This window comes from Eptatretus burgeri, chromosome 10 (genome assembly GCF_056783735.1).
Source record: "Eptatretus burgeri isolate ZD-2024b chromosome 10, Ebu_testis_v1, whole genome shotgun sequence".
Lineage (NCBI taxonomy): Eukaryota > Metazoa > Chordata > Myxini > Myxiniformes > Myxinidae > Eptatretus > Eptatretus burgeri.
Window position 1 is genome coordinate 51,878,136 of NC_140970.1, and position 19,155 is coordinate 51,897,290.

The 19,155-nt window shown below is 47.3% G+C and overlaps 3 protein-coding genes across 3 annotated transcripts; 1 reads left to right on the forward strand and 2 right to left on the reverse strand.

Annotated features, from left to right (window-relative positions):
• Window positions 1–3,282: 3,282 nt before the first annotated feature.
• On the reverse strand, window positions 3,283–4,378 carry LOC147018559 (histone H2B 3-like). Its single transcript, XM_085898327.1, has one exon. It carries the CDS (start codon window positions 4,307–4,309, stop codon window positions 3,929–3,931), a length of 381 nt encoding a protein of 126 aa, XP_085754453.1. The 5' UTR covers window positions 4,310–4,378; the 3' UTR covers window positions 3,283–3,928.
• Window positions 4,379–4,432: 54 nt separating this feature from the next.
• LOC147018560 (histone H2A.J-like) lies at window positions 4,433–6,547 on the forward strand. Its single transcript, XM_085898330.1, has one exon. It carries the CDS (start codon window positions 4,576–4,578, stop codon window positions 4,948–4,950), a length of 375 nt encoding a protein of 124 aa, XP_085754456.1. The 5' UTR covers window positions 4,433–4,575; the 3' UTR covers window positions 4,951–6,547.
• An 8,131-nt stretch (window positions 6,548–14,678) lies between these two features.
• On the reverse strand, window positions 14,679–17,674 carry LOC147018561 (histone H2B 3-like). The gene has a single exon (XM_085898332.1). The coding sequence runs from the start codon at window positions 17,618–17,620 to the stop codon at window positions 17,240–17,242; it is 381 nt and encodes a 126-aa protein (XP_085754458.1). The 5' UTR covers window positions 17,621–17,674; the 3' UTR covers window positions 14,679–17,239.
• Window positions 17,675–19,155: the final 1,481 nt, after the last annotated feature.

Sequence of the window (19,155 nt, forward strand, 5' to 3'; positions counted from 1 at the left end):
ACTACTTCTGGATAGTGATGACTTACTGTATTCTAATAATTTCTTGCTTTCTTATGGGAATTTATAGATAAACACAATGCCCCAATCCAGTCATCGTTTACGAGAGCGAAGGAACGGCCTGTGTGTTTGTTTCTGGCATGCGGTTTGAAAGTTTTTTTTGTTTTTTTGGCTTGCACGTACGGCCACGCACCTACGGGCACGCACTAGTCTATCTATAATTCCAGCAATCTCTGTGTGTCTGTATGTCTGTGTGTCTGTGTGTGTGTGTGTCTGCGACCGCTGTTTCTCGACAGCCACTGGTCCGATCTAATTGAAACTTGCCAGGTATATTGCTGGGGACCTGAGTATGTGCCTTCTCAAGGTTTGATATTAATCGGACAAGTGGTTCCCAAGTTATGGCCATTTATGTACTAACCAATGACGGGACACGATGCTATGACATCATGATTGACATCACAAATCTTAACTTTGTTTTTTTGCACGTACGGGCACGCACTAGTTCCTGTACAATGTGAACACCACCTCTTTTGATTTATAAATAATCCCCCTCCGAATACAACCGAAAACCCTATTTTCTTTACCTAAAGCTGCCTGGCAATGTTCTGCCTGCTTACCTCCCATATCTATTCCCACCCCCAGATCCTTGTCCTGTGTGACACGCTCCAAAATTACCCCTTGCATCCTGTAATCTCTATTTTCATTGTTCTTTCCCATCCCCAACACCTTTCACTTGCTCAGGTTAAACTCCATCTGCCAATCTTTTACCCAATCTGTACAAGTATCAATGCTCTTCTGAATCTGATCACCACCCCCTCTGCTATCCACATTACCTCCAAGCTTTGTGTCATCTGCAAATTTGGAAAGCCTACTCTTCACCCCACTATCCAAATCATTGATGTAAATAATGAATAATAATTGTCTGAGTATTGATCCTTCTTAAAGTCGAGATATACTATGTCCACTGCCTTTCCCTCATCCACCCAACCAGACGCTGCTTCATAGAACTTTAAAGGATTTGTTAAACAAAAACTACCTTTGGTAAACCCATGCTGACAACCTTTAATAAGTTTGTATTTGTTTAAATGGTTCCTCATCTGCCCTAAATTAATGTCTCCAACACCTTCCCCACAACTGAAGTCAAACTAACAGGTCTTTAGCTTCCCAATTCTTCTCTGGTTCCTTTCTTAAATAATGTTGTTACATTTGCTAATCACCAATCCTCCGGTACTTGTCCTGACTACAGGAAACTATTGAAAATGTCCGTTAACATCTCGCTTACCTGCTCAGCCACCTCATCAATACTTTCAGGTGCATATTGTATGGATGCAGACTCTTATCTTCTCTTAGATTACCGAGCTGTTCCTTTACTTCCTCCACTCCAACCTGGATCTTCTGTAAAAGCCCTTCTTCACCTCCTTGATAGATACTCTCAGCTATTGGCAATTCTCCTGACTGTTCTTATGTAAAAGTTGAAGAAAAATACCTGTTTAATAAGCCTGCCATCTCACTTTCATCCCAAACCACTCTCCTGGTGCTATTCCTCAATGGGCCCACACTGGTCCTAACCTGTTCTTTTCCCTGATATATTTAAAGAAAGCCTTGTTGTTATGTTTAATATTCTTAGCCACGTTCTTCTCGAACTCTCTTCTGGCTTGCCGAGTTATATTCTTCACTTGCCTCTGTTTACTCCGATAGTGATATAAATCTAACTCCAGTCCTGTTACTTTAAACCTCATAAATGCCTTCTGCTTCTCCTTAATAGCATTCCTTATCTCACTACTCAACCACCCTGGTCTCTTTATACTTCTCGTTTTACACCTCATTGGAATGTACACACATTGCACGCTACACATTTGGTCCTTGAAGGTTTCCCATTTCTCTGTTGCTGATTGTCCTGTTGTTCGAGTCTCCCAATCTCCATCACCCAACTCTCTCCTCAAACCCTCAAAGTTTGCCTTCCTGAAATCTAATTGCTTTACTCTACGATCCTGAACTCAAAACCTCAACAGAATCTTTGCACATACAATGTTATGGTCACTTTCTCCTCAATGCTCCCAAACCTCTACCTCCTCCACCATATTGGGATCGTTACTTAAAAGGAGGTTGAACACTGCACTCCCCCTCGTGGGTTTATCTACAAACTAGGTTAAAAAGCAATTCTGGACTAAAACTAGGAAATCCTCATCCACTCTGCCCTTTCCCTGTTCCTGGACCCAATCTATCCCTGGTAAGTTAAAATCCCCCTAATAAATACTCTTCCCGTACCACATGCCCTTTTGAATTCTCTATGTCCTCCTCCTTCGTCCTCTTCCTTCACACCAGGAGCCCTACAAAAGCATCCAACCAGTATCTTACCATTTTTACAATATTTACCCAGATAAAACAAACGAAAAAAACACAAACAAATAAAACCACAAAAAAACGCTTAATGAACAAAAACATTTTGCCTTTTTCTTATTTTGATGTAGTGTTGATAAATTTAATGTGTCGCAGGTATAATGGGCCGAATGGCCTCCACCTGCATCTAATTTCCTTGAGAGTGAAGCGAACGCGACACCGAGTGCATGTTGAAAGGGAAATGATGAAGTGCGTATGCGAGAAGGAAGGTGAACAGTGAAAGGGCATGTGGACATGAAAGTGGCACCGAGCCTTTCTATTGGTGGATAGCTCGACATGATTACCCTTTGCACTTTGACACCAACATTTCGTCGACCAGGCCATACACGTCATGAAATGTTGGTGTCAAAGTGCAAAGGGTAATCATGTCGAGCTATCCACCAATAGAAAGGCTCGGTGCCACTTTCATGTCCACATGCCGTGTTGCTTGTTTGGTTTATTGTTTTGAATTCAGTCAATGCATTGGATAGCACCATAAATAAATATCTGTTCCCTTCCAAGGAAGTTCAACACGAGAGGAAGGCGTGAGGCTCCCGGGGGTGCTGTTTTCTTTATTATACAAGTTGGTCTGGTGCTGATGTATCGCACGAATGATGGGCCAAATGGCGTCCTGCGTCTAAATTCCTTGTGTATTGTTGTGAAACCCCGCGCCACTATAGCCAGTTTGGTTGTTTGTTCTTGCTCTCTTATTGAATAGAGACCGAAGCAAGGAAGCAGCAAGTACTACTTAAAAAGTTTGGTATGACTCGGCCGGGATTCGAACCACCGACCTTCCAAACTCAGAACAGATATTCAACGGAGAAGTTACTGGAAAGCGATTTTTAAAGATATCGAGCTATAATTCCAGCAATCTCTGTGTGTGTCTGTGTGTGTGTGAGTCTGTGTGCGTGTGTGCGTGTGTGCGTCTGTGACCACTGTTTCTCAATAACCACTGGTCCGATCTAATTGAAACTTGCCAGGTGTATTGCTGGGGACCTGAGTATGTGCCTTTTCAAGGTTTGATATTAATCAGACAAGTGGTTCCAAAGTTATGGCCATTTATTTACCAAACCAATGACAGGACACGGTGCTGCATAAGCGTGGCCGTTGGGGAAGAGATCTTCAGCCGTGTTCCCCATTACGGGTTACAACGTACGGATTTCCGTATAGTGATGACTTACTGTATTCTAATAATTTCTCGATTTCGTATGCACATTTATAGATAAACACAATGCCCCAATCCAGTCGTTTACGAGAGCGAAGGAACGGCCTGTGTGTTTGTTTGAAAGTTTTTTTTTTTTTTGCACATACGGGCACGCTCTAGTCTTTATAAAGATGATCGGAAAACATATCGAATAAGCTTTAAAACGTATTAACAATCACGTCGTGTGTGTTTACTATAATTCAACTAACCTAACTTATAGACCACCTTACACATCACAAATACACACGAAGATCAAAGGTTGCACTCTCTTAAAGAAACATTTGAGTGGCTCTGAAAAGAGCCGTTTGTGGGTGGATGAACCCGAGGAGCGCGGGTGCGAGTCCGAGCTCACTTGGAGCTCGTGTACTTGGTCACGGCCTTCGTGCCTTCGGACACGGCGTGCTTGGCCAACTCCCCGGGAAGGAGCAGACGAACCGCCGTCTGGATCTCCCGCGACGTGATGGTCGAGCGCTTGTTGTAATGCGCCAGACGAGACGCCTCGGACGCGATGCGCTCGAAGATGTCATTGACGAACGAATTCATGATGCTCATCGCTTTGGACGAAACACCCGTGTCGGGGTGAACTTGCTTCAGAACCTTGTAGATGTAAATGGCGTAGCTCTCCTTTCTGCGAGAACGCCGCTTGCCGGGACCCTTTCGAGTCGCCTTAGAAACGGCTTTCTTCGAACCCTTCTTTGCCGCCACTTGCTTGGGAGGATCCGCAGGCATGATGAGTATCGATTGAAACGACAACCAAATAAAAAATGAATCGACAGAATAGTCAGAACACTGAATCGAGTCCGTCTTATAAAGGGGTTCATATGCAAATATGTGGATCACAGAGGGTTTGGAGGACGACAGAACCTAACGTTCAGCCATTGGATGGTTGAAAAATGGGCGTGAACGATTCCTGATCCAACTTTCCCTTCAAAAGAATCCATTTCGCAAGCATTGGCACAGTGGTCTGTAAGGTGCTCTATTTGTCTGCTCAAATCATGTCTGGACGTGGTAAAGGAACTGGAAAGAATCGTGCTAAGGCGAAGTCTCGCTCTTCCCGTGCTGGACTGCAGTTTCCCGTGGGTCGCGTCCACAGACATCTCCGCAAAGGCAACTACGCGAAGCGTATCGGTTCCGGTGCTCCAATCTATCTGGCCGCTGTGCTTGAGTACTTGTGCGCGGAGATCCTGGAGCTCGCTGGCAACGCGGCCCGAGATAACAAGAAAAAGCGCATCATCCCGCGCCATTTGCAGCTCGCCATCCGCAATGATGAAGACTTGAACAAAGTTCTCAGTCATGTGACGATCACGCAAGGTGGTGTCCTGCCCAACATCCACGCCGTGCTGCTCCCCAAGAAAACCCAGGGCAAGTAAACGGCTTCGCCTCACACAAGGCCCAAGAGCTCTCCAGCTCTCCCACAACGGCTCTTTTCAGAGCCACTCAAACCTTTCTGAAATCAGCATCAGTGATATACAATCTGTGTTATACACCAAATCCAGTACTGTGTGCTGGTGAAACTCTCGCCTCGTACATGATACTTCAGTGTTTCCCTCACAATTCGTTCCCTCACTTTAATGAACAAATACACGTTACTCAATGATGAAGTTTGTATTTACAAAACATGCATATTGTCAAGCTCTGGAGATATAGTGTTGTGAACACAGCCCCCTCCCTTATTCAGGAGTAAGTTTGGTCATAAAAACTACCTCCGCATTGGTATTTTCCAGCTTTTATTAAAAGTTAAGGTGCTGCACAAAATGTATCGTAGCACTAACCATTCGTAAATCCAAAATCGCAAAAGCAGCGGAGCCCTGGAAGTGCAAATCACCTTTGAAATCCTGCTCTATTTCGTAAAGCAGACCCTGAAACGGGAATTTACGAATGACCTGTTCCATTGCATTTTGGTTGTGGCAGGTCTCGTGCAGCGTCAGTTCTTACTGGGCGACGGTGAGGGAGCCTCGTGAGTGGGGGCCAATGGGTCGACCACGTGATCAGCATCTCAAGGGGATGGGGATGGGCCAGGCATCTGCCTGCGGGACGACCAGGAGATGAAAGGGTTCTGTTGAGAGCCACATGTTGGCTATGAGTGGAGGAAGTCAGTAATCCAGGAGTGGAGTGGGCCTTGGATTCCATCAGCAGACAGTTTGGAGAGCAAGGCAGGATGCCAGACTACATCAAAAGCGATACATGTCCAGACAAAGGGCGTTGATCTCATCTATACTAACTAGTACGTGCCCGTAAAAAAATAAATTAACAAATAAATATTCAAACCGCGAGCAAGAAAGAACAACCATGCAGGCCGTTTCTTCGCTCTCGCGTGCCCGTACATGCGTGGCCCAGAAGTTCGCATATTGCAATTACGATTATTCACAATTTAGTTTTAATGGTCAATTATTCAATTAGCGCCAATGTATTTTGCCTTTTCGCAATGTCGTCGCAAGGAAAAACAAAAAGAGAAGAGAAGAGAGAGAAAATTTTTTTTACTTCCTGGTTCGGAGCATACCAGCTCACTCTGATGTTACCGAAATTTTTGCACCGTCTAATATGAAAATGATCATAACTTGGGGCATTGTGTTTATCTATAAATGCGCATAAGAAATTGAGAAATTATTAGAGTACACGAAGTCATCACTCTCCGGAAGTTTGTACGTTGTAACCTGTAATGGGGAGCGCGGCTGAGGTTCCCTTCCCCCATCGGCCACGCCCACGCAACGTGTCTTGTCATTGGTTTGGTAAATAAATGGCCATAACTTGGGAGGCACTTGTCCGATTAATATCAAACCTTGAAAAGGCACATACTCAGGTCCCCAGCAATATATCTGGCAAGTTTCAATTAGATCGGACCAGTGGTTGTCGAGAAACAGCGGTCACACACACACACACACACACACACACACACACACACACACACACACACACACACACACACACACACACACACACACACACACACACACACACACACACACACACACACACACAGCTGGAATTATAGATAGATAAATATCAATGTGTGTAGGTCAGTGTGTCTATCTCTTCCATAGCGCCAAACACATGAAACCGAGCAGACTGAAAGTTTGCATCCATACTAAGAGAACTCCAAGAGAGTAGAAGAGTGAAAATTGGGTTGTTGCGTTAATTAAAACACACCTTTTGAAGATAATTCCCGGCCTTATTTAATTGTCCTTTATCATGGCGTCCTCCTTGGTCAGCCTTCTGTCAGCGAGCTGCTGGGGTCTTAGGTCACCATTTTATTCGGCCAATTCAAACATGCCTTGCTTTGGAAACACGATCTACTCTAATGGAAAAATTAAAGTATATTAGCAAAATATTATATCTGATTTGAAAATCGAATCTGATGGACTAAATAAGAGTTGAAATTTGGAGTGAAACCTGAAAATTTTAACAAAAATCTCCTCACACTGCCTCCCCCACTCACACTTAATAAACTCGAAAGAGCAATCAGATTGCAGACCCTCGTCAGAGCTTGTTTTGTGTGGTGTTTGTGTTCTGGTGTGTTGTGTCATTAATAAGAGACAAAACTAGAACTGCCACTTTATAACTGCTGGCAGTGATGACTGGGTACCAAGACGTCCCACTTTGATAGGACACCTGACCCTGACCCATGACGTTTATTATTATTCATTATTCAATTGAATTTGAAATGGGATGAGAATAAATGAAATTCAAATCAAATGGAAGACCAAATAGGTACAGTCCTGCTTTGGAGTAATCAGTTCAGGTCAGGTCAGGTATGGGAGCATGCGCCAGAGCAGCGTGTCCCTTCGCCCACTTTCCGCCGGTACTCCAGGGGCGTCTGTGTGGCCATCCCCCAGGCAGATGCCTGGCCCATCCCCATCTCCTTGAGATGCTGATCAACCTGCTGCAACCTCGAGGTACGTGGTTGGCCCATTGGCCTCTTTCACTCATGAGGCTCCCTCGCTGAGAGAATATGGCGAGCAGGATCAGCATCAGGAAAACGAGCCACATGTCCATACAGCCGCAGCTGACGCTCACGGGCCATGCAGGTAACAAATCTCATCCGAGTCTCTCTCAGCAACCGCTCGTTGGACACAAAGTCCGACCAGTGATAGCAAAGGATTCTCTGAAGAGACCTGGTACCAAAGCAATTAAGTCTCCATCTCAGATCCCTGGTTGGAGACCAAGTCTCACATCCATAGAGCAAGACTGCAAGCACCAAGGACTTGAAGACTTGGACTTTCGTCCTCCTGCATAGGTACCGGCAGCACCACAGCCCATGGTCCCGGGAATCCATGACTCCCCAGGCCTGAACCAGATGTCCATTGACCTCTGGCTCACAGCCAGAAGAGACATTAATATCACTGCCAAGGTAAGTGAATCTCTCCGTGACCTCAACATCCTCACCACAAACAGGTACAGACAAGATAGCAGCATTCAAGATCTCATTGAAAGCCTGGATGTTAGTCTTGACACAGGAAACCCATAATTCCAGTGGCTCCGACTCCTCATTCAGCACCTTGAGGACCCCTAAAAGGATATCTCGAGTCTCCGCATCATCTGTGAAATCAAGCTCAGAGATATTGGCATTCCCAAATGATGCACCGTAGCTTGATCTCTCCAACATCCTCCCCAGAATCCAGTCCATACAAGTGCTGAAAGGTGTGGGAACCAGCACACAACCCTGATGAACTCCAGTAACAACTGGAAATAAGTCGGAGATGGGACCACATCTCACAGCACTCTCAGTACCAGAGTATAGTTCACACCTCAGATTGATCAGTTTTGGTGGCACCCCACGAGGACCAATAATTCTCCAGAGGGCATCCTGATTTACTGAATCGAACGCTTTGTAGAGATCAACATTGGCTGCAAGCTGCTTTCGGTGAGGATCCGAAGAGCAAGAAAACAGTCAATCGTTGACCTGTTTAGTGCAAAGCCTGACTGCAATTGGCGCTTGTGCTCAAGCAGATGGTGGTGAACCCCATCAGGAATTATCCGAGCAAAGACCTTGCCGGCGCAGAGAGCAGCATCACCCCTCGGCAGTTGTTGCAGTCCTGGCAATCACCCTTCCCTTTCCAGAGAGGGACAACAAAGCCCCTCTTCCATTCATTTGGGATGATGCCTGTGTTCCAGGCAGAGCACAGAACTGCACGCAACGACACGAGTACAACATTTCCACCAGCCTTGAGAAGTTCAGCATGGATGCCACAGATCCCAGGAGCTTTACCCCATTTCAACCGGTTCACCGCAGCCTGTGTTTCCACAAATGAAGGTGGATCACAGTTGATTGGAGGGACAGCAATCGGGAGAGTAACACCCTTGACATCCAACTTAACAGCTGCTGGACCAGCCTGGTTCAGCCGCTCAAAGTAGCCGGTCCAGAGGGCCTTCACTTCGGACTCCTCTGTCAAGAGCCTACCACCCTCTGCTCCAACTGCAGTACACCGAGGGATGGGCTTAGAGGAACGCAATGTGTGAATTCCCCTGTAAGCGGGACGAGAATCACTTGACCACAGGTGATACTCTACCCCCTCACATATTCCTCACACGTCGACCTCCTCCTTGTCCACCATCAGCGCACGTACAGTTTTTTCCCTCATCTCCTTGAACAGCTCAGCTCTGCCATTAAGCCTGGCCCTGCGACTCTGGTCAATGGTATCCAGTGTCCCTGAGAGCAAAATTCTTCTTCCCCCAGCGGTGAGCTCCACGACATCCACCGGCAACATCAAGGCCAGTGGTCTTGAAGGCACTCCAAAACTCTTCAGGATCCCCCAAAGCACCCAGACTCCTCAAATCCCCACTCAGCTTGTTCGCAAACTCCTCAGCTGCCCTCTCATCCTTGAGCTTGCCAACATCCAGCCCAGGCTGGGATGGTACCATTCTTCTGGATTTAAGGTGCAGCTTAAGAGTTGCATCGTTAGTCCATTTGTTCAATTTGTAACGTACAAAGTTTTTTGAAGTATTGTTCAACTATATAGTTGGTAAAGTTATTACTTGCCTTAAATAAACTCTTTCTATACCCCGGGAACATGAAAAAAATAAATTGGAGTCTCGTTCGATCCTCATCTTCAGTTTTCCCGAGCAAGGAATCCTACCCTTCCTCTTCTGCTCCCCTCTCTCCTCTGTCCCCTCTCTCACTATATCTCTATATATGTTGTTGTTGTTCGTCTTTCGGCTGCTCCCGTTAGGGGTCGCCACAGCGGATCATCCGTTATGATCCGCATACTGATTTGGCACAGGTTTTACGCCGGATGCCCTTCCTGACACAACCCTGGTCGCCTCTTACGACACAGGGATAAGGATTGGGTTTCGCCATGATTCCGGGCTGCCCTACACCCTCTCATAGCACGGCCCAGTGCAGAGCTCCCGTCTTCAAGCGATCCTCCAACCCAAGCCTCCGAGTAGCCAGATTACAGGCGCACGCCACTACGCCCGGTCTTATATCTCTATATATATATATATATATATATATATATATATATATATATATATATATATATATATATATATATATATATATATATATATATATATATATATATATATATATATATATCTCTCTCTCTCTCTCTCTCTCTCTCTCTCTCTCTCTCTCTCTCTCTCTCTCTCTCTCTCTCTCTCTCTCTCTCTCTCTCTCTCTCTCTCTCTCTCTCTCTCTCTCTCTCTCTCTCTCTCTCTCTCTCTCTCTCTCTCTCTCTCTCTCCCCCCTTCTCTCCCTTCACCGCATCGCATCCGACAAGATCCATTCAAAACAGCTATTATAAATTTATAACTCACCAGCAGCATACACGCTCTCCAGGCGATCTTGTTCCAATCATGCAACACCTTCTTCTGACGCATATCCTTATTTGGGCGGTGTATGGGCAACTGACAGCTCTGGAAACACACACAAAAAGAACCCGGTTTACGTGCATGAAGTGAAAACATACTGACTGCTTCTAATTAAAAAAAAAAAAACCTCACTGCAATGAAAAACGTGGGGACAGGAAAACTGTACAGTACTGTAAATGGTGGAGACTTGTAATACCTTCCCCCACCTGTAGGTAGCGCTACATGATAATCATTTACATGGAGAATTTGCATCACGCCCCCCCACATTCACACTCACCCCACCCCACCCACATTCACACTCACCCCCACATTAACACTCACCCCACCCCCACATTCACACCCACCCCACCCCCCACATTCACACTCACCCCCACATTCACACCCACCCCACCCCCCACATTCACACTCACCCCCACATTAACACTCACCCCACCCCCCACATTCACACTCACCCCCACATTCACACCCACCCCACCCCCACATTCACACTCACCCCCACATTCACACCCACCCCACCCCCCACATTCACACTCACCCCCACATTAACACTCACCCCACCCCCCACATTCACACTCACCCCCACATTCACACCCACCCCACCCCCCACATTCACACTCACCCCCACATTCACACCCACCCCACCCCCACATTCACACTCACCCCCACATTCACACCCACCCCACCCCACCCACATTCACACTCACCCCCACATTAACACTCACCCCACCCCCCACATTCACACTCACCCCCACATTCACACCCACCCACCCCCCACATTCACACTCACCCCCACATTCACACCCACCCCACCCCCCACCATTCACACTCACCCCCACATTCACACCCACCCCACCCCCCACATTCACACTCACCACACCCCCACATTCACACTCACCCCCACATTAACACTCACCCCACCCCCCACATTCACACTCACCCCACCCCCCACATTCACACTCACCCCCACATTAACACTCACCCCACCCCCCACATTCACACTCACCCCACCCCCACATTCACACTCACCCCCACATTAACACTCACCCACCCCCCCACATTCACACCCACCCACCCCCTACATTCACACTCACCCCACCCCCACATTCACACTCACCCCCCACTCACACTCACCCCCCACATTCACACCCACCCCACCCCCCACATTCAGACCCCCACCCCCCACACATTCACACCCCCACCCCCCACATTCACACCCACCCCACCCCCCACATTCACATCCACCCCACATTCACACCCACCCCACCCCCCACATTAACACTCACCCCACCCTGCCACATTCACACTCACCCCCACACCCCCAAAGACTACCGGCAAAGATAAAAACACCCCAATACATTAAATGGGTTGATGCTGATCCCAAATGGCAAGTCTGGATGCAATCAACCCAGAACTGTACAGAGACATGACAGAAGTAAATAGACACCTTAAATTTCTTCATTTTATCTGCATAACGCAGTTTTAATTAGTGATTTGAACTAACGAGTACGTGCCCGTACGTGCGTGCCTGTACATGCGTGGCCGTACGTGCAAAAAAAAACTTTCAAACCCGAGCCAGAAACAACAACCACACAGGCCGTTCCTTCGCTCTCGCGTGGCCGTACGTGCGTGGCAGTACGTGCAAACCAAAAAATAAAAAAATAAAATAATAACTTTCAAATCGTGTGCCGGAAGCAACAACCACACAGGCCGTTCCTTCGCTCTCGCGTGGCCGTACGTGCAAACCAAAAAAAAAAAACAACTTTCAAACAACCACACAGGCCGTTCCTTCGCTCTCATAAACAACGACTGGATTGGGGCATTGTGTTTATGTATAAATGCGGATAAGAAATCGAGAAATTATTAGAATACTGGAAGTCATCACTCTCCGGAAGTGGTGCATGCCCGTACGGAATGTTCACATGCATTCCACGAATTATCGCTTTCATTGAAGTAACAACTGCTGTGATACTCACACACACAGAGTTAATTAAAATACAAATTAAAATCAAGTTTACCTCCCTGTCTTTGCTTGCCATGACATTCGCTGCCATTGACCATTGCCACTCCTACGTCACGGGAGCGCAGGCACCGATCCCCATCGTAACCGGCACGGCCCGTGACGTCATCGTCGGACGGCCGCGCACCGGTCTTCGCAGCCACGCCTATGCAGCAACGTGTCATGTCATTGGTTGGTAAATAAATGGCCATAACTTGGGAAGGACTTGTTCGATTAATATCAAACCTTGAAAAGGCACATACTCAGGTCCACAGCAATATACCTGGCAAGTTTCAATTAGACCGGACCAGTGGTTGTCGAGAAACAGTGGTCACACACACACACACACACACACACCACACACACACACACACACACACACCACACACACACACACACACACACACACACACACACACACACACACACACACACACACACACACACACACACACACAGCTGGAATTATAGATAGATGAAAGGTCGAGATAAAATAAGTGCAGACTAATTATTCAACAGAGTAGACTCATTAGTGGGGCAGATAACTAATTTTTGAGAAGAATCATGCAAATGATGATACAAGCATCAAATTTGGCACATTTGTTCTCCAGGGGATTCTGATGAAATCTTCCTGATTGGCCATTTGAAAATTCCACTTTCGAAAAATTTGAAAAAAAAAAAAACTTCAAAAAAGTAAAGACAGTCAGATGGCTTTTCCAGTCAGTTGACAACCAGTTAGTCAGCGTCAGTCAGACGGCTTTAGGAGTCAGTCGGACCAGTCAGTTTGAGAGTCAGTTTGAGAGTCAGTTTTGCGAGTCAGTCAGTCAAACGGCTTTTCCAGTCAGTCGACCACCAGTCAGTTGGCGATAGCTGATTGCGGTTCTGACAGCCTTAAGAGTATTTCAGTCAGTTCCAGTCAGTCGGCGCCAGTGAGTTGGTGACAGCCTTCGCGCCTTACAGCTTTTCACAGTGCCTCGCAGCACCTCACAGCTCCTCACTTTTCCTCACAGCACCTCAGCTTCTCACAGCTCCTAACAGCTGTCTGTCGGTTGTGGCTCCTGGCGGATCCTGGCGGTGGGTGACACTCGGACCATTAATGCTCGTTCTGCTCGAGACCTGCTCTTGGCGTCCCTGGTTTTGGGGGTGATGACGTGACGTCGATTGGCGTTCAGACCTGTTCGCGAGTGGGTGCATGGGTAAGGCTGGGCGCTGGCAACGAACAAGGCATGCTCACACATTTCAGGACGTTTATATTTGACATATGACGACTTCCATTTGGTGAGCGAGACTGAATCTCTTCCTCCCTGAATGATCTGCTGGGTACCCTTGTCTCATGTTTTATTGTTAAGTAAGGCATAGAGATAAGCCTCTGCTCTTTGTCCCTTTTTCTCTAAGTGCCTGACTGATTATTCATTTGCTTACGATTATTTTGATTGATTTCTATTTATTAATTTTCTTATTAATAAATTCCTTTGTTGACGTTCCAACCTGTCCTTGCTTCTTCTTTCCTTCCATTGATCCAGCATTGTCCGAACCGAGATAGGCTGGGAGGTAATTACCACACAAATTGACCTGTAAAAGTCGGCATGCACCAGCGGTTAAACGCTCAGCCACCCTAATTAAGATCTAATCAAGATAAGATTGGTGCTTTGCCGAGGGTGTGCTCCCCGTTCAAGAAACCAGATGACCTCGAGTTAAACGGCAAAATTCGATGGTGGACACGGGAACTCGTGCTTAACTGATTGGCGTTCGTGGTTCTAAAGCAACCCACTGCACCACAAAGTTAATTGTGAGCAGTGGCCCCAGGTCTGGCTCTTCCGAGGATAAAAGGGGATTAAACCCCCTCATAATAGACTCAGTACCCGTGGCTGTAACAATATATGTATGTATATATATATATATATATATATATATATATATATATATATATATATATATATATATATATATATATATATATATATATATATATATATATTGTTGCGGTTCTCGGAACCGATGCATCCAACAGATAGGTGTCCCAAGACAGTTATTCCATTATTATACGTGTAGATAGTACCTTTCCTTTTTTTTAGCGGGACAACAAGGTAGTGCGTTGCGATGATCTAATAGCTAGGGTTGCTTAAATCATTTTCTCCTTCATTTTGTCCCCTACTCTTCTTTTCGTCTGATTATACCTGAGGTAAATCAGCCACGTGCGCCTTCGCTGTAAGGTGGGGCCTCATGGAGGCCAGCGCATGCGGCGCCGCTGTGAGGGAACTGCTGCACAGGGATCCTAATTCCCGGGTGAGCCCTAAACCCAACGTGTGCAGCGAGTCATATAATGCACTTGGCGGTGCGAGATTATCGACTCGAGCTTCCGATGATCTGAGGAAGATTGCCGGTTGCATTAAAAAGGCATGCAAATGAATACCTCTTAAAAGGCTACACGAATGCTATTTTTCACAATACAAGCAACACAGCCAGTACGATGCCCACGCTGCAGGAAACACGTACGAAGGCCGATAATGACGACTCCACGCAATGTTGGGCGGGATACGAGTGGGTGGAGTAGAAGTGGCTTGTTCCTTTTCAACCTCAATATCCGACACATTTTGGTGTTCTACCCGCGCACACACGAGCAGAGTCGTGCGAATACGAGCGCTGGCCATGTGCGTAATGGCCGAACGACACACTCTGTATGGAATGTGCTCGAGGGCAGACCGCTCGCGAAATGTGCATGGATTTATCCATAATGACCTACCCTTCGGTCCTCGCTGGCAGCAGCGGATTCTCCAGGGGTGACGTACGTCTTCTCGTGTCTACGGCCAGCGAAGCTGCGATTGAGCCAGGGAATGTACAGTGCGGGCCACGTTGGCGTGCGCGGAGTGAGCGCGTTGATCAACGCTGGTCAAACGCCCGAGTGGGCATGCGGGACCCTCGACCGGTCGCCCAGGCACGGCGCGGGGGTTTTTGCAGGATGGTTCACATGCCAATTTTGGTGTTGGCGATTCGTGTCATGTCGTGGGGTCGGAGTGAAATATGTTCACTGTCTGGGATGGCCTTGCCGGAGTCGAAGTGAGGCGGTTTCTGGCTCAAGTTAGTGTGGCACGTGAGGGGTCGGGGCCAATCGGAGCGCCCGATTCAGGTGATGACGTTTTGAATTGGGGTGTCCCTCCCCCCGCGCAGCAGGTCCAAAAAGGTCGGAGCAGTCCCTCCGCTTTTCTCTTTCTTCGCCTCTCTCCTGTTCTCGCCTCGCCTCGACCCGCCTCCTACTGCCTGGACTCTGCACCCTCAGCTCCGCCCACACGACGTCAACCTCACCCGCCTACCTGGTCCTGCCTTGCACTCTGGACTCCGTACCTTCTCCACTCAAGCTCCTCCTTCGTGAAAGAATGTTGCTGAGGAAAAATGATGGCGGGCTTCAGAGTTCGTGAAAGAAATGTGCGTGAACGTGTCTGTCATATAGAAAAAAGCTTCCCATAAGAGAGGGGATCTATCCTTTACCCTTCTCAACACATCACATTTAAGATCCCATTGGACATGGGGATGAGGCTAATCTGAACATGCATTTAAGGAAATAACTGTCTGAGGACCTGGATGTGTGGATGCATTCATCAGACCGGAATCTAAAATCCATTATGTGTATATAATTATATATATGCTTTCTTTTCGGAAGCCAAACACAATTTCTATGAAACTTGATGACAGCCTTTATCACCCGTGATGTACCAAAGTTTGTTCATGGCATTAAAAAAAATGGCATTCTTTCTTCTCCATTATATATTTTGTGGGTAATCCATGCCTACTTGTGGTTCCCTGGTTATCTTATCCAAGCACTGCAAGTTAGCGCCCAAAGGTGTTGCCCCTATGTTTGTAAATTGTTGTGGTGTTGATGTGGCCCAGGCATGATGGGCTGAATGGCTTCCTCCTGCGTTTAAATTCTTTGTGTGTTCTTTCCGTGTCAAAGCGAAAGGTTGTGGTGCACATGGGGGTGAAAAGTGAAAGGGCATGAAGAGCTTTTACCGCCCCTCCCCCACCGTTTCCCCCAAATCATTCAACGTGGTCAAAGTGGAAAGGCTGGTCAGGTCGTGCTCTCCACCAATACAAAGCCTCGGTGCCACCAAGGTGAACATGAACACACACGAATATTCATCGTTTGGTTTATTTTGTTTTGAACTCAAACCTTGGCACCAAGTGTGCTTGTGGTGAAGGAGGAAACTATCTCGGAAAGGAGTGAAGCTGTTATCGCAAAGGGAGGGAATCACGAAGCCGGCTATCCGTCGTCTTGCCCGTCGTGGAGGGTGAAGCGCATCTCGGGTCTCATGTACGAGGAAACCCGCGGAGTTCTCAAGGTGTTCCTGGAGAATGTTATCCGCGACGCCGTCACCTACACCGAGCATGCCAAGCGAAAGACCGTCACCGCCATGGACGTGGTGAACGCCTCGAAACGCCAGGGCCGGACTCTACGGTTTCGGTGGTTAAACATTCGGGTGGTGGTTTTCTTCAGCAGCGACAACAAAAACGGCTTTCAGAGCCACCAACTCGTTCATAAGACACAATTATATGTTTTATGAATTCCACAGCACCAGAAATAAATAAATAAGTTCCCTCACGAGGTCGTTCAACCCAGGAGGAAGCAACGAGGTCCGTGAGTGAAACTCCGCACTCCGATTCCAGTTCGGTATAATTCGAACCATCGACCTTCCAAACACGTTTACCTTCGATCCACTAACCCAACAATTTATTGACCACCTTTACACACCACAAACGAAGATCAAAGGTTGCACTCTGTTAAAGAACCATTTGAGTGGCTCTGAAAAGAGCCGTTTGTGGGTGGATGAACCCGAGGAGCGCGGGGTGCGAGTCCGAGCTCACTTGGAGCTCGTGTACTTGGTCACGGCCTTCGTGCCTTCGGACACGGCGTGCTTGGCCAACTCCCCGGGAAGGAGCAGACGAACCGCCGTCTGGATCTCCCGCGACGTGATGGTCGAGCGCTTGTTGTAATGCGCCAGACGAGACGCCTCGGACGCGATGCGCTCGAAGATGTCATTGACGAACGAATTCATGATGCTCATCGCTTTGGACGAAACACCCGTGTCGGGGTGAACTTGCTTCAGAACCTTGTAGATGTAAATGGCGTAGCTCTCCTTTCTGCGAGAACGCCGCTTGCCGGGACCCTTTCGAGTCGCCTTAGAAACGGCTTTCTTCGAACCCTTCTTCGCCGCCACTTGCTTGGGAGGATCCGCGGGCATGACGAGCGTCGATCGAACCGACAACCAAAAGGTGAATCTGCACAGAAACTGTGAGAACACTGAATCGAGTCCGTCTTATAAAGGGGTTCATATGCAAATTTGTGGATCACAGAGGGTTTGGAGGCGGGGCCACAGAACCTGACGCGCAGCCATTGGATGGTTGAAAAGTGGGCGTGAACGATTCCTGATCCGACTTTCACTTCAAATTCGCACCACATTCAGTTCGGTGTATTTGATCTCATATACATGTACTGTACGTATACACGTCGGGGGACCGTAAAACAGAAAAGGACGAGCGCATGAGTAGACATGGGAAAAGGCGAGATGGGAAAACATGAGGAAAAAAAAATGTAGTTGTACCTGGTGCTTGTCCTTGCGAGAGAAAGCTGAGTCGGAGGAAGAAGAAGAAGAAGATGTGAATGCAACGACATAAAGGACACAAATAAAAGGACATAAAAGACATAAAATGTTAGCCCCCGTTGTTTTAGTAATTTTGCTGTGTAGAGTCACAAGCCAAGCCCATACTGTATTTATGTGCAAATAAAATGGTCACCAGTCTACCAGTTGGCCATCTTCGATCAGATCACAAAATAAAGTGAGGGGAACATGGATGCCATCACGTACTGTGCTTGTGACATATTTGAACAAAATCGGACCGTGCATGTCTGAGAAATGGTTGGGGACACATTTAAGTAACAAAATGGCCGCCAGTCGGCTGTCTTGGATCTGATTTCGAAAAAAAATTGACGTGCATAATGCAAGCCATCATTCGTTATCTGTTTGCCAAGTTTGAACAAGACCGGTAAATTCTTGCCCGAGAAATGGTTGAGGACGTGTTCAACATCGGGGTTTTTAACGACTAAAATTGCCGGCAGTTGACCATCTTGGACCTGATGTCGACAACAATGACGCGCATATGTATACCATCATGTGTTGTCTTTGTGCCAAGTGTGGATAAAATCCGTCCACACATGTCCAAAATATGGTTGTTGACGTACGCACACATACATGCATGCACACAAAAATCGAGACCAAATCCATAAGCCCCCCCCCCCCGTTTCAAACGAAGTCCAACGGGGGCGAAAAAGTAATGTAATGTCATGCAGGGAGAAAGGATCTCGGAGCTGGTCCTCGTCCTTGTGGAAAAAGCCATGTCCGAGGATCAGAAAAGAGCTCAAAGCTTGTCCCTTTTTTTTGTATACACTGTCGAGGCTCGTATAAGAGCTGACACACAGAACGTACACAAGGGAGCAGGAGACAAGAGGGGCAGGAGAGGGAAGACAAAAAACAGTGTGGAACAGAGACAATGAGAAGATCTGTGGAAGGGAGAGAGATGGGGCAGGGTACACAGGGTAGACAGGAGGGACACTCCAGATTATGGCAGATAGTGAGACCCAGAAGCTTGAATGAATGGACTTTCTTCAAGAGGATTGTTGAGAAAGTAGATGGGGTTGGGGGGGGGAGGGGGGGTCCCAGATGGTCCTTTCGGAGAGACATCGCGAGAGTGCGAGATTTGTCAGGCTTGAAAGACATGT

Coding starts and splice junctions, on each gene's coding strand:
- LOC147018560 (XM_085898330.1), top strand. CDS start 4,576: ATGTCTGGACGTGGTAAAGGAACTGGAAAGAATCGTGCTAAGGCGAAG.
- LOC147018559 (XM_085898327.1), bottom strand. CDS start 4,309: ATGCCTGCGGATCCTCCCAAGCAAGTGGCGGCAAAGAAGGGTTCGAAG.
- LOC147018561 (XM_085898332.1), bottom strand. CDS start 17,620: ATGCCCGCGGATCCTCCCAAGCAAGTGGCGGCGAAGAAGGGTTCGAAG.